We start from the raw sequence: 13,805 nt of genomic DNA on the forward strand, positions 1-13,805 counted from the left end.
AGTGTGTGTGTGTGTGTGTTTGTATGTGTATGTTTACCTCCTTCCTGGCCATAGGCCTGTTTTTTATAATTCTCTTTCTTTCTGTATGTTCTATCTGTATTGAAACAGTAATATTTATGGCTTTCTGTTCTAATTTCCAGTGCCATATGGAACACATACTACATACACACACACACACACACACACACGCGCACACTTTTGTATACTTAAAGATTGTGTCATTGATGGTTTTGGAGTGCCTGTTGTAATCACATTGCAAGTTGAAAATAATTGTTTCTATGACCTAATATTTTGACTTTTGATATGAATGCTCTGTTGGCCACAGATGTATTGAAACCATTATGTTTATTATAAAAAGGTGTTACTTATTTGGGAGTATAGTGTATTTCCAAGAACTTTTGGAATATATACCTTGAAGACACATGAGTAAGAAGAAGCTCCTAGCTATGCTTTGTATGGGGCTCTGGAGGTATAGTGCCTTTTCATATATGATGCCATTTAAAGGTTTCCCAAGCGAGAGTTGGCTGGGTGATGCAGTTGGTTAAGTGTCAGACTCTTAATCTCAGCTCAGGTCATTATCTCACGGTTCGTGAGTTCAAGCCCCACATTGGGCCCTGCACTGATGGTACAGAGCCTGCTTAGGATTCTGTCTCCTCTCTGTTCCTCTCCTGCTTATGCGCTTGCTCTTTCTCTCTCTCAAAATAAATAAATAAATTTAATTTAAAAATGTTTCCCAAGTAAGAGGAACATCCTAAGGCATTAGGCTATATATTACATCATTTATTTTTTAATTAGAGTCCATAGTTTATTCAGATTTCCTTAGTTTTTGCCTAGCATCTTCTTCTGTTCCAGGATCCCTTTCAGGATACTACAGTTACATTTGTTTGTCATGTCTCCTTAGGCTTTTCTTGGCTCTCTTTCTTTAAATTTCCTTGTTTTTGATGATCTTGATAGTTTTAGGAGTAGTACTAGTCAAGTATTTTGTAGGATGTGCCACTTTTGAGATTTGTTTGATATTTTTCTCATGATGAGACTGGGTTATGGGTATTCGAGAAGACCATAAAAATAAAGTGCCATTCTTATCACATCATATTTAGGTTACATACTATGAACGTGATTTATCATTATTGATAGCACCATTTTTTAAATCTGTTGACGTGAGGAGGATACATCTCTCAGAAAGGTCCAAAAATTGAAAAATCTAACAAAGATAAAATTTCACACTATAATTCAAGATTCTAAATAAGGTTTCAAATACTATATGATTTCACTTCTATGTGGAATCTAAAAAGCAAAACAGATGAATAAACAAATAAACAAAAAGTAGAATCAGACCTATAAATATGGAGAGCAAACTGGTGGTTGTCAGAGGGGAAGGTGATGAGGGGAATGGGCAAATGGGTGAAGGGGAGTAGGAGATACAGGCTTCCAGTTATGGAATGAATAAGTCATGGGAGGTACACCTGGCTGGCTGGCTCGTTGCAGATCATGTGACTCTTGATCTTGGGGTTGTGAGTTTGAGCCTCACCTTGAGTGTGGAGATTACTTTTAAAAAAATCTTTAAAAAAAAAAAAGGTCTTGGGAATAAAAGACACAGCATAGGGAATATAGAAGTGGTATTGCAATAGCATTGTGTAGTGACAGATGGCAGCTACACTTGTGTTGCTGAGCAAAGCATAACATATAGACTTGTGGAATTATTATGTTGTACCCCTGAAACTAATGTAACATGTATCAACTATGCTTCAAAAACAAGTTTGTTCCAAAAAAAATCGTTTCTTATGTGGACAATTAAAGTAAACCCTTATTCTGCAGCTTTTAGCCCATAAATTTCCCCTTCAAGATCACATTTGATGTATGTTATACCTTATTTTGTCTGTGTGACCTTCATTTTCAAATTAATGTATGTTTGAGAGTATAGTCTTTTTGTACCTTGTGTTAGCTAACTCACCCTTTTTGACATTTGTTTTAATATCCTAGAATGAGTTTTCTCTCTTTTTTTTTTTTTATTTCTAGGAGAGAGAGAGAGAGAGAGAGAGAGAGAGAGACAGCGTGAGCAGGGGAGGGTCAGAGAGAGAGGGAGTCACATACTGAAANCATTACCTATGTTTGTTTGAATTCTTGAATTTCAGATCAAATGGAGGCTTTTTATAGAGTACTGAAGTATTTCCCCTTTTTTATTGCCAGGTTTTATGGCACTTGGACATTTTTCGACGTAGCTTTAGGCAGCTTACTACTCACAAGTGCATGGGAGATTCCTGCATCTTTTGTGCTCTCAAGGTAAGTTCTACAAATCTGTTTTTTCTCACTGTTGTTAGGCTGTTGGATGATGAATATTGAGATAGTTTGTTTAATCAGGCTGATGCTAAAGATTTTCCTACTGAATTATTTGGCTGTGGCTTAGTGCAAAAGATGAATGTGATCAGTTTTGCTTGCTTCAGAGAATTGTTACTTGGCTTAGGTAGTCTGATTTTCTGCAATTTTTTTGCCCATATGGCTCTATTTAATGTGATAGAATACTATTCAGATGTGCTTAGACTTTGAATATTTACCTGAAGAACTAATTCTAAATTTTTATTTTGAAAGAATAAACAACCAAGTGTTTTTAGTGGAATTAACTATAGTTTAGCAACAAATTCTTCCTACTGAGAAAAGCCAGTACTAAAAATTTCCTATCCTCTAAATGTTTCCCATTACCACATTTAATAGATTCCGTATACCTGTTCTTGACCCTAACATCTGACTCCCAAGTTTTTCATTTCTGAATAAAATGAAACCTGAGGAATCATTTAGAGACAAAGAAGATAGCCTAAAGAGAGAGGTTTTTGAGATTTTAGGTATGCTGCTATAGAGGAAGAACTAAGTTGTATAAAAGGCCCATTCTCCATACTTTATCTGCTTTTCTATGTAGTGTCTCTGTGTTTTCTTGGTTTGTATGTAAAATAGATTATTTATGACTAGGTAAGTCTGTGTGAGTTCTGATAAGAACTCTGGATAGAGTCTTTTTTCAGTCTCAAGAAGTCTGAGTTCTTGTTTGTCACAGGGATGCACAGATGTGGTCATTATGTTTAATTTAGTTGCTCTCACATCTTGGAGTAAGAACTGTAACAAAAAAGTCCAGGAGAATTTCCCAGTTATATTGGTTATTTGCAACAACTGATTCAAGATGGTTTTTTGAGCAGCATTACTTTGGAATTTTAAGTACATGATGGGCAGGTATCTTTAGAAAGAGATACTGAGTCTTCTGAACATTTTACCACTTGGGTCACAAAAATCTTCTTCTCTTCCCATTGGAAGTATTGGAACTTTTAGCAAAATATATATTATTGACTAACTGGGAAGTTTAAATATGAATTTTAATAAAACCAAATCTTTTATAAGTAGCATTTCTGACTATGCCCATTTAGACAGAATTCCATCTACAGGGGAATTTGGTTTGATTTTCTAACACTGACTGACGTTAAGTATATAATTTTATTTTTTAAATTTTTATCTATTTATCTATCTATCTATTTATTTATTTATTTATGAGAGAGTGTGTGAGCAGGGGAGGGGGAGGGGCAGAGGGAGAGAGAGAATCTTAAGTAGGCTCCGCACCTGGTGCAGAGCCTGACACAGGACTCGAGCTTATAACCATGGGATCCTGACCTGAGCCAACATCAAAAGTTGGATGCTGGGGCGCCTGGGTGGCTTAGTCGGTTAAGCATCCGACTTTCGCTTAGGTCATGATCTCGTGGTTCGTGGGTTCGAGCCCCGCGTAGGGCTCTGTGCTGACTGCCAGCTCAAAGCCTGGAGCCTGTTTCAGAGTCTGTGACTCCCTCTCTCTCTGACCCTCCCCTGCTCACGCTGTCTCTCTCTCTCTCTCTCCTAGAAATAAATAAAACATTAAAAAAAATTAAAAAAATAAAAAAGTTGGATGCTTAACTGACTGAGCCACCCAGGTGCCCCAGTCTCTAATTTTAGGTAAATAAGAACTATATAGCCCTTAGGCCAGCAAATCCAAGGGAAGTCTGGTTTGTGGCATTTAAAAACTAAAAAGCCAAAGTAAAATACTTGCTAGAGAAATTTGAATCCTGGAGAAATCCCTGGTAGGAGGATCTCCTGAAACTGGAAACTCTCATCTATGCCAGGAAGGAATGATAGACCCCTTCATATGCCTTTGATTAGAACTGTACCATCCTCTTCATTGGCCCAGAGGGGACTCTGATGAACTGATTGTCACAGTCTTGTTGTGTTTCAATTTCCAGTAGCACAAATTGTTATTATAATATAAATTAGAATCATAGAAGCCACAAAGATAAAGAAAACCAACCATGAGACTTTATGTGACACCTTCTGAGATACCCAAGTACAGAAAGGAAGATATTTTTTAATTTATGAGGGATGAGAATGTACCTTTGGACTCTTTCAGAGAAGCAATTGCTTATGGCAGATAGTCAAAAGCTCAATTTTGGATCTTTGTAACTCTAAGGAGTCCTAATACTTTACTGATCACATCATTGTCTCATCTATCAATTAGATTTATTTTCCTTCACTGCTTCTTTTGTTATATTGGGAGTATATTAAAAAAATTGATGTTTTTCCCCAAAGTGCTTTTACAGTCCCTCAGTGCTATATAAGTGTTAAATAATTCAGCTCTAGTTTACATTCTTTTAATTATTGTACACTTCATTTGAAACTTATTATAAATAGACTTACATTGCAGATGGATTAATTTGACAATATGGATAAGCTGAACTTCATTCTAATAGCTGAGAAATTTAAATTGTTAGAATAACCATATTTCTAGTCAGTATAATAAGACAAAGGAAAGATAAAGATTAGGAAGGGAGAAACAAAGTTATCGTTATTTGCAGATTATATGATTAAACCTATTAAATCTAAATGCTATTAAAAAAAAATCCCAAGCATCTACTGATATATTAATAGAATCAATAAGAAATTAGCAGACCTTCTAGCCTGTAAGATCAAGGTATAACATTCAATTGCATTTCTATATAGGAGCAACTAATAGAAAATGCAATTTAAAAGAAACTTTTAAATAGTAATAAAGTATATAAAGTAGATATGAATAAATCTAACAAAAATATATGACATTTATATAAAATCCTCACAAAGATCCAGTATAATGAATAATCACAAAGTGAACATCCTTAAACAACTCTTTAGGTAAAAACAGAATACAGCCAGTACTATAGACATTTGAATCCTCCCTTTTTTCTCAGTCACGTCTCCTTCTTTCTCCCAGGGGTAGTCGCTTTTTTAATGTTTGCGGTATTCACTTTCTTGTTTTACCTGATAGTTTTACTACCTATATACTCATTCCTAAACAACTGAATTTAAAAGCATCCTGTTTTTGAAATTTATTGTAAATGGAATCATTCTATATGAAGCTGTGTGGGTGTGTGTGCCTGTATGTTTTCTTTATTGCAGCAGTATGTTAATAAGATTATCATATTGTTATGTGCAGGTTGACTTTGTTCAATTTTATTATCATATGGTATTTCATTGTGTAATAAACCAGTTTATTCTATAGCTGGTAGTCATTTGGATTATTTACAGTTTTTAATCTTCAATGGACAATATTGCCAAGAACATTCTTGTTTATATTTACATATGCATATATATTTATCCTGCATATTTGCCCAGGAATGGAATTACTAGAATCATAGGATATGTATATCTTCAATTCTTTTTATAATACCAACTGTTTTCCAGTATTTCCATATGTTTTCCAATGTGGTGATACTAATATATATTCTGACCAACAAGTTTGTCCTGGAAGTTGAGAAAATTTAATTCTGAAATTCTTATGACAAACAGGGAAGAATAGATAGGACATTTTTTTTTTCTTTTTTTTAATTTGAGAGAGAGAGAGAGCGAGTGAGCAAGTGAGGGAGAGGGGCAGAGAGAGAGAGAGAATCTTAAGCAGGCTCTATGCTCAGTGCCAGAGCCCCACATGGGGCTTGATCTCATGATCCTGAGATCATGACCTGAGCCAAAACCAAGAGTTGGATGCTGAACTGACTGTGCCACCCAGGCACCCCAAGACAGAACATTCTTGAAGAATAATAACAAAATGAATGACTTGCCTTATGTATCAGAGTAGACTAAGTTATGTTTTGGTAACAAACTAAAATCTCAGTGATAAATACACAAAAGATTTATTTTCCATTCCCATTACTTATCTACTGCAGGTTAGTAGGAAACCCTCCTGATGATAGTCACTCAGGAATGCAGATGCCAGCGCTACAACCAAGTTGGCTAGTAGGGAACTTGAGGGAAAGCCAGAGGGAAAAAGAGCTCTGGAGGTTTTTGCACGGACATTGAATGCTCAGCATATCAATTCTGCTCAGAGATTGCAGATTTGAACTAATCATATGGCTCCAATGAATCCCAAAGGGACCATGAAGTGTGATCCTATTAAAATCCTGGGGAGAGGGAAGAACCAGAAATATTTGGCCAAAGTACTAATGACTACCATACTTTATCAGATATCAAGGCTTATAAAACTATAGTAATTAAGACAATGTGGTATCAACACAGTATGACTAATACATCAGTGGAACAAAATCAAGAGTTCAGAAATAGGTATGTGGAAACTAGCTACTTACCTTGTGAATCAAAGGAGAAAGTAGACTTTTCAACAAATGGTGATTAGATAATTGGTTATCCATATAGAAAAAAAAGGAAGAGTGAATTAGATCCCTATGTCATATTATTACCAAAAGTATGAATTTCAGCCGAGCTAAGAACTAAAATGTGAAAGAAAACTTTTTTTAAGCTTATTTATTTATTTTTAGAGTGAGAGAGAGTGGGAGGGGCAGAAAAAGGAGGAGGGTGAGAGAGAGAGAGAGAGAGGGAGAGAGAGAGAGAGAGAGAGAGAGAGAGAATCCCAAGCAGGCTCCATACTGTCAGCACAGAGTCCAATATGGGGCTTGAACTCACTAATGGTGATTGTGACCTGAGCCAAAATCAAGAGTTGGACACTTAACCAATTAAGCCACCCAGGCACCTGGAAAGAAAACTTTAAGTTTTAGAAGAAAATATGAAAGAATATCATGACCTCAGGGATAGACAGGATTTATTAATATAAGACATAAAAAATAGTTTAAAAAAACCTGATAACATTTTACTACAGAAAATTCAAGAACTTCTGTTCATCAGAAGACTCTAGTAGAGGGTAATGACACAAGGTTACACACTGGGAGGAAATAGTGGCAATAAATTAAATAACCAACAAAGGATTGGTATGCAGCATAGCACTCCAGAGAATTCCCATAAAGAATAAGTAAAAGATAATGGAGTCAGTGGGAAAATGGGGAAAAGACATAAACAGGCATTTCTCAGCACAAGAAACCCAAAAGATCTCTAAGCATATAAAAGATTCTTACCCTCCTAAGTAATCTAAGAAATATTAACTAGGGACCCCTGGTGGCTTAATCAGTTAAGCATCTGACGCTTGATTTTCTGCACAGGTCATGGTCTCCTGGCTTGTGGGTTTGAGCCCCATGTTGGGCTCTGTGCTGACAGTGCAAGCCTGTCTGGGATATTCTCTGTCTCTGTCTCTGTCTCTGTCTCTGTCTCTGTCTGTCTCTCTCTCTCTCTCTCTCTTTCTCTCTCCCCTCCCCTCACTTTCTGTCCCCCCTGCACTTGTGCACGCAGGTATGTGTGCGTTTTCTCTCTCTCTCTTCCTCTCAGAATAGATGACTTAAAAAAAAAAAGGGGGAAAAAGGAATGTAAAGTAAATCAGTGGCCTTTAGATTAATAGAAAATTTAAAATTGGATAAAATTGATACCTGAAAGGTGGAATAATAAGAAGTTATACATACTTGCTGGTTGGAATATAAATTGATACCACTACTTAGGGAAATATTTTAGTGCTCGTTTTGGCAGCACGTATACTTAGGGAAACATTTTGTCATTACAGTTTTTGGGTAAAATTGAAGTAGCATATACCTACCATTCAGTAATTCTACTCCTGGATACATATTGTAGAAAACTTCCTTGTACATACATACCAGAAGATATATTCGAGAATGGTCAAAGTAATATTTTTGTGATTATAGAAAAATGGAAACAGCTCATTCCAACTATAGTAGAATAGACTTAAAAATTATGGTTTATTCCTAAAGTAAAGCACTGTAGTAGTGAAAATGAATAACTGTAGCTGCATATATCAGCTTGGATTAATTACAAAAACATTGCAGTGAAGCAAGTCACAGAAGGTTATATAAACTATGATTTCATGTATATACAAAGTAAAAATGGACAAAACTAAACAATATGTTGTTCAGGTATACATATATGTGAGAAAGAAGGAATGATTTTCATAAAATTCAGAACACTGGTTATCCCTGGAAGGTGGAGGGGAGGAGATTATAATCAACTGGGGAGTTTCACACTTGTTAATTTTTTCATTTCTTAAATTGGTTGTTGGACACATGGGCACTTCTTTATTATTCTTTGGCTAAATATATACATCATGCTTGTTTTTTAATTTAAATGATGATTTTTATTATAAGTACAGGAAAGTACTACAGTCATTTTAGAAAAGCACATAGAAGTGTAAAGAGGAAAATTAGAAATTGCCTGAACTGCATCACAGAGATTGTCATTTCTCTTTATGTCTCCTTTTTGGTCAGTGATATTTCTAGTAATAAGTCTTTCTGTTCATTTATAGTAAAAGAATTTTTTCCCCACATTCCTAAGTTGCTTCTCTATCTCTAGTATCATCCTATTTCATTTGTTTTAACCTAAGAATATGCTGGAGTGCTATTTTGAAGTTACTCCCTTCTTATAACTTTGAAGTGGCTCCCAATTATTTCTTAAATCACTTAAAAATGTATGATTATAGGCATTTAAAAAACTAGTTTCATACTTTCTTTTTCCTTTCCTTTCCTTCCTGAGGTACCCTCCTTTTCAGCTAAGATGGTGCACTTTCTATGACTACATTGCAGATGTTATTCACTTTGCCTGGATCCCTTAGCACTCAAAACAATAACATAACAATAAGCAAAACAATGCATCCCTTTAAAATAAAAACACATCTAATCCTTTCAGAATTCCATTTCAGAAACATATCTTCTTAATGAAGTTTTAAAAATATTATCTCGATCTAGAACCATGATTGTTTTACTTACCAGTATTTAGCATGGCTGAATAAATTTTTGGAAAGGTGGTTCAGTTTTTCTTCCCTGTTCGTATTCCTCACAGTGCTTGCACCATTATATAAATACTTAACTTTTCTGGGTTCATATATTCTTTTAGTAGTCCTTGGATTTTAGTTATAGAGTTCTGGGTACTTGCCTTTTTCTTCACTTTTTTCTTTTTGTCTTATATGCTCTCACTCTTGTTCTACTTGAGATTTTCATTGTGGCTTTTGGGTTTATGGTTCTTTTAGTAGGTCTGCTTAATTTAGGCCCCTTAATGCCTCATTTGGTTAGGAAAGGGTGAGGTGTATGTGTGGTGGCGGTCGGGAGGAGTTGATGATGGGGAGATTTGCTGAAGAGTCAAAGCCTGGGATTCTGTCAAGCAGAGCAGTTATCTGGATCCTACAATTAAGTTACATGTTAACTTTGTTGTGTCCCAGTGTGGGTGGAATTCCATATATTTAAATCCCATTTTTTCCCTGCCTTCTGTTTAAAACTTAGAGGAATGTTTGGTGAAGCAAATAAGAATTCCTTTTTGCTGGTACTTGGTGACTTGTTTGCATTCTTTAACGCTAAGTTTGAAATGTAAAATTCTTATTTCATAGATACTTTTCAAAACAGAAAACTCCCAAAATTACTGCATTTGAAGTACTCTTTCAGTACTTGCTTATTCTATAAAGTAAGAATTATTTTATGTTGGAACATAATTGTTTAGCTCTTGAGCTCAATATTAAGAACAAAAAAGAGACACAGACATATTCCTAGATGAATCAAAAGCTAGCCAACTTTCTCTTAATCCAATGTTTTGGATGAAGGATTTGCCCTTCTGAGTCTGGCTGGAGGATCTGTGTCTTTTTTTTCCTCCACTTTTTACTTTACCTTGCACCAGTCTTTAAAATGCTTTCACTGTTGGTCTTATGTGAACACCTTTTGTTTAATGTTTTTGCTTTTTCTTCTGCTCTCTGAATGTCAGTGTTCTTGGCCTTGTGGCCTTTACCAGGTACCATAGTATATGTTGTGTCCAGAGCTTATAATTGCTTTTTGGAGGTTCATACATAATATTTAGGATAATCCATTTCTTTTGGTCCTGTAAAATATATTGGGTTATTTTTCTGCATTACTTGATACTAAGTTCCTAACGTAATTTCATCCTCAAAATTTTGCATGCAAATTATTAATGATTGCTTTCATTAAAAATAACTTGTGTCAGTATGTCTTTCTTCTTACTTTGAACCACAATGCGATTCAACTCTGACTTAGCAAAAAGAAGAGATTTGTGTGCTAATTACTCTGTCTCTTCTAATCCCCTGATTTATTCCCATCTAGTGTTACTAAAAGGAATTTCCTGACCTGAACTGTTGTCATGCCTATAACCCAGAACTCTTATTTATTATTCATATTGAATCTGCCCTTATGTTTCCAGCCCCCAGGGTATGACTTTGGTGTTGGCTTATTTATTTATCTCTGTCCAGGGGAGGAAATCCGTCCTCTGTACTTAGTATGCCACAAAGATTTTGTTCTTCTTCCAGGGATTGTACTAGAGGCTTTGCAGTGTGCCAAGATGTAGGACAGAGTGTTTTTTGTTATAGGCAGAGAAGAATGCTTTATTGATTGATTAAATTCAACAAATCTCCTTAATTAGTGATTTTTCTTTTAAGAATGCTAGTACAAGGCATCAAAGCCAGGTGGTGATGGTGGGGGATAGGTGGGGAGGAAATAGTTTTTTGTGTATAAGGTGTCCTGTAATGTAAGTCTGTATCTGTAAAGGAGTAAGACTGTTTGAAAAGGGTGGGAAAGTCTGTGTTCTGCTGATAGCCCATCGGTAAATTGGGGAGAAATTTGAGAGTTCAGAGAATGAATACCTCAATATATTTTGTGTATACCAGGTAGCTGTTCCTTTATTGGGAAGCATAAGCACAGGGAGTAAAGTGGTATAAGAAATTGCTCATTGTGCATTATCATTCCAAGTCCTGTTTTTGGTAGATTATTGGAATAGCAGGTTCCTCATTGTCCTGTAGTCTTGGCCAATATCAGAGAGGAGTAAATCCATTATGTTGGACTATTTAAATCAGAAAATTAGATTTCTAATATGTTACCTGGAAATTTTAGTTAGTAATCAACAGCCTTCACATGAGGAATGCATATCCCTGTCTAATGCAGATATCATTTACTTGAGTTGAACTTCTTTGTTTTGCTTATCTCTGGGATATGAGCATATGTGTGTGGGCTTTTGGTTAATCTTTCTTAGTCTTAAAGTCCTACTAGGCTGTTCCTAAATATTCTCAACTAATTTAACCATTGCCATAACTTGGATAGTATAAAGTTGAATCTTCCATCCTTTTTAAACTTTGGAGTTTAAAATTTTACATGATATTCAAATAGAGGGTTATGACTGCAAGGAAAAACATAGTAGATCATCATGATTCTTTCCTTTCCAGAATTTATGGCAGAGCCTGAAATTTATACAATCTCAAAATCTTTGTGCATGTCCAGAAGGGTCCCCCTTTTCATTTCCCCTGTGGGGTAAGTGGTTATGGTATTGATTGTCAAAATTTGATTTAAATACTGTTGGTAATCTCTAAGGTCCTGAATTTTTGATCTTGGCAAAAATTAGCAAATTGACTTATATTTTGTAAAATTTCAACATTAGTTTATGATTTCCCACTAAAAGCAATACCATCCTCTGGTGAATTTGGCCTATCTCTGCTCTTTGGCTCTCTGTCCAGTGTCTTGAAGTCTTGGTATTTCTTTCTGTGTCTGTCTTTGTATGTATGTGGGTGTCTCTTTTGCATCGGTAGCACAAATGAGTGTGATAGATACTTTGTGATGATCTTTAACTTCACCACTTCAGGTACTAAGTATTGGGTTATGAAGTAAGTGTAAAAAAAGCCCAAAACTCATGGGGAGATAATGGTATTGATGGCTGAATTTACTTAAAGGGAAGGATATAGGATATGCAGATAATTTTCTAATCAGTTAAGTCCAGAAGATAGGTATTTTTAGACATAAGGTTAAAGAATCCCAAGGGAGAAACTAGTCAGCTGTTCTCTGCCTTCCCCAATGTTGGAGCAAGAGTTTCATTAAACCGACTTGATATTTGATGATATTAGGGGATTATTATCACCTTTTTTTAACATGGTAATAATACTATGATTAAGTTTTAAACAGAAAGCTCTTATGTTTTAGAGGCAAATCCAAAATATTTACAGATGAATAAGTATCCAGCATTTGATTCAGAATGATCTGGGAATGGCATAAGTGGGTAGGTTGTATATATGAAATGAGATTGGCCACAGGCTGATAATTGTTGAAGATAGATAATAGGTACATAGGCATTTGTTGTGCTATTTTGTCTACCCTTGTATGTTTGAAATTTTCTGGAATAAAACATTAAAAATCCAATGTCATTGATTTGGGTGCCAAAATGGTACACATTTACATGTTATTTCCCCCTCTTGAAAGAGAATGTTTGAGATTCTTTTGAACACAAAACTAGTGAAAGTCATCTTTTTTAATAGTACTCAAGTAATAGTAGCTCCTTTATCTTTTTTTGAGAGGGTTGTTTTTACAAACAGGCTTGATTGGCCACATTCACGCTTACAATTTATTTAAGTCTGTGATTTCTAGGTGTGGAAAAAAAGGAGGGATTATGAGAGCCAAAATGATGAGAGATTGGGAAGCTTGGTCAAGAAGAGAAACCCTAAGAACTGAGTTAGTAGTGGTGCATAAAGTATATCGTGCCTTTGTGGAACTTACTGTTGGACACCTTTCAGGAATGAGTTGGACTGCTAACTTTACAAAGACCTAGGGCCCAGAACACATCTAGCTGTGGCCCTTCTTCTTGACTCCCATCTTCTCTACTCATGACTTCTTTTAGAAGGCTAAGGCTAGGCTAAGAAATACTGAAAGAGAAATTAATAGCTGTTCCTGCCTAAAGACAAAAGTCCGTGTTTTAGGGGGGAAAAAAACGTAAGCAACAGCTGCATTTGTAGATGCCAAAGCACAAAGACTTTCTGTCTTTATGGCACTTTTATTTACATGGTTTTTACTAATCCAAATAATTATGTGCTCCTGTGGGTAGAATTGTTTGCTACATGAGAAATGGGTGGGGAAGCACCTGCTTTTAGTCATTAAAGTCTTGTTGCTTTTGCACTGCATCCAAAAAAATAGTTAACAGACAAAAAGTAATTTGCCTTTTCCTGAGAATGAAAAGGAAGACCTCTTTGGTTTCACTTTGGGAAGAAGAGCAGAGAGAAACCTCAAAGGTGGGTTTTCTTTGTTTATTGAAATGAAACCATCAGGATGCCATAGAGAAAAAATGATTCCTGGGTTTTGGTTTTTCCTGCCCTTTCTCACTCCCTGCCACAGAACCCAGCAATTGGAAGAATACCAGGTTTTGTTCCTTATTGGTCCTACCACCTGTTCTTACTGCTGAACTAAATGTTCTTGGCTTTCTTTGGTGTGAACAAGATCTCCCTCTGGGAAAGGTGGCAGAAGGGTGAAAAAGGGAACAGGGGGAGGCCCCTTCCAGCCCTGTGCTCATGTGAGAGGGACACACAGGGGTTAGTGTGCTGCCCTAACAGAGAAGCTTTGTGCTACGGCTCCTTCCAGAGCTGCAGCTCCACAGACGCATGCTGGGAGAGCTCAGGCGGC

General features: G+C 36.0%; 1 protein-coding gene across 12 annotated transcripts in view; it reads left to right on the forward strand.

Moving 5' to 3' along the window:
* Positions 1-13,805, forward strand: part of USP54 (ubiquitin specific peptidase 54) — a 128,407-nt gene that overhangs the window by 69,178 nt on the left and 45,424 nt on the right. For all 12 annotated transcript variants that reach the window (XM_077778699.1, XM_077778700.1, XM_077778698.1 and 9 more), the window contains one exon: positions 2,188-2,280. In XM_077778699.1, the coding sequence (XP_077634825.1) occupies positions 2,188-2,280 (93 nt within the window). The remainder of the gene's footprint in view (positions 1-2,187; positions 2,281-13,805) is intronic.

Source organism: Crocuta crocuta, unplaced genomic scaffold, assembly GCF_008692635.1.
Source record: "Crocuta crocuta isolate KB4526 unplaced genomic scaffold, BGI_CrCroc_1.0 scaffold167, whole genome shotgun sequence".
In the NCBI taxonomy this organism is placed as follows: Eukaryota; Metazoa; Chordata; class Mammalia; order Carnivora; family Hyaenidae; genus Crocuta; species Crocuta crocuta.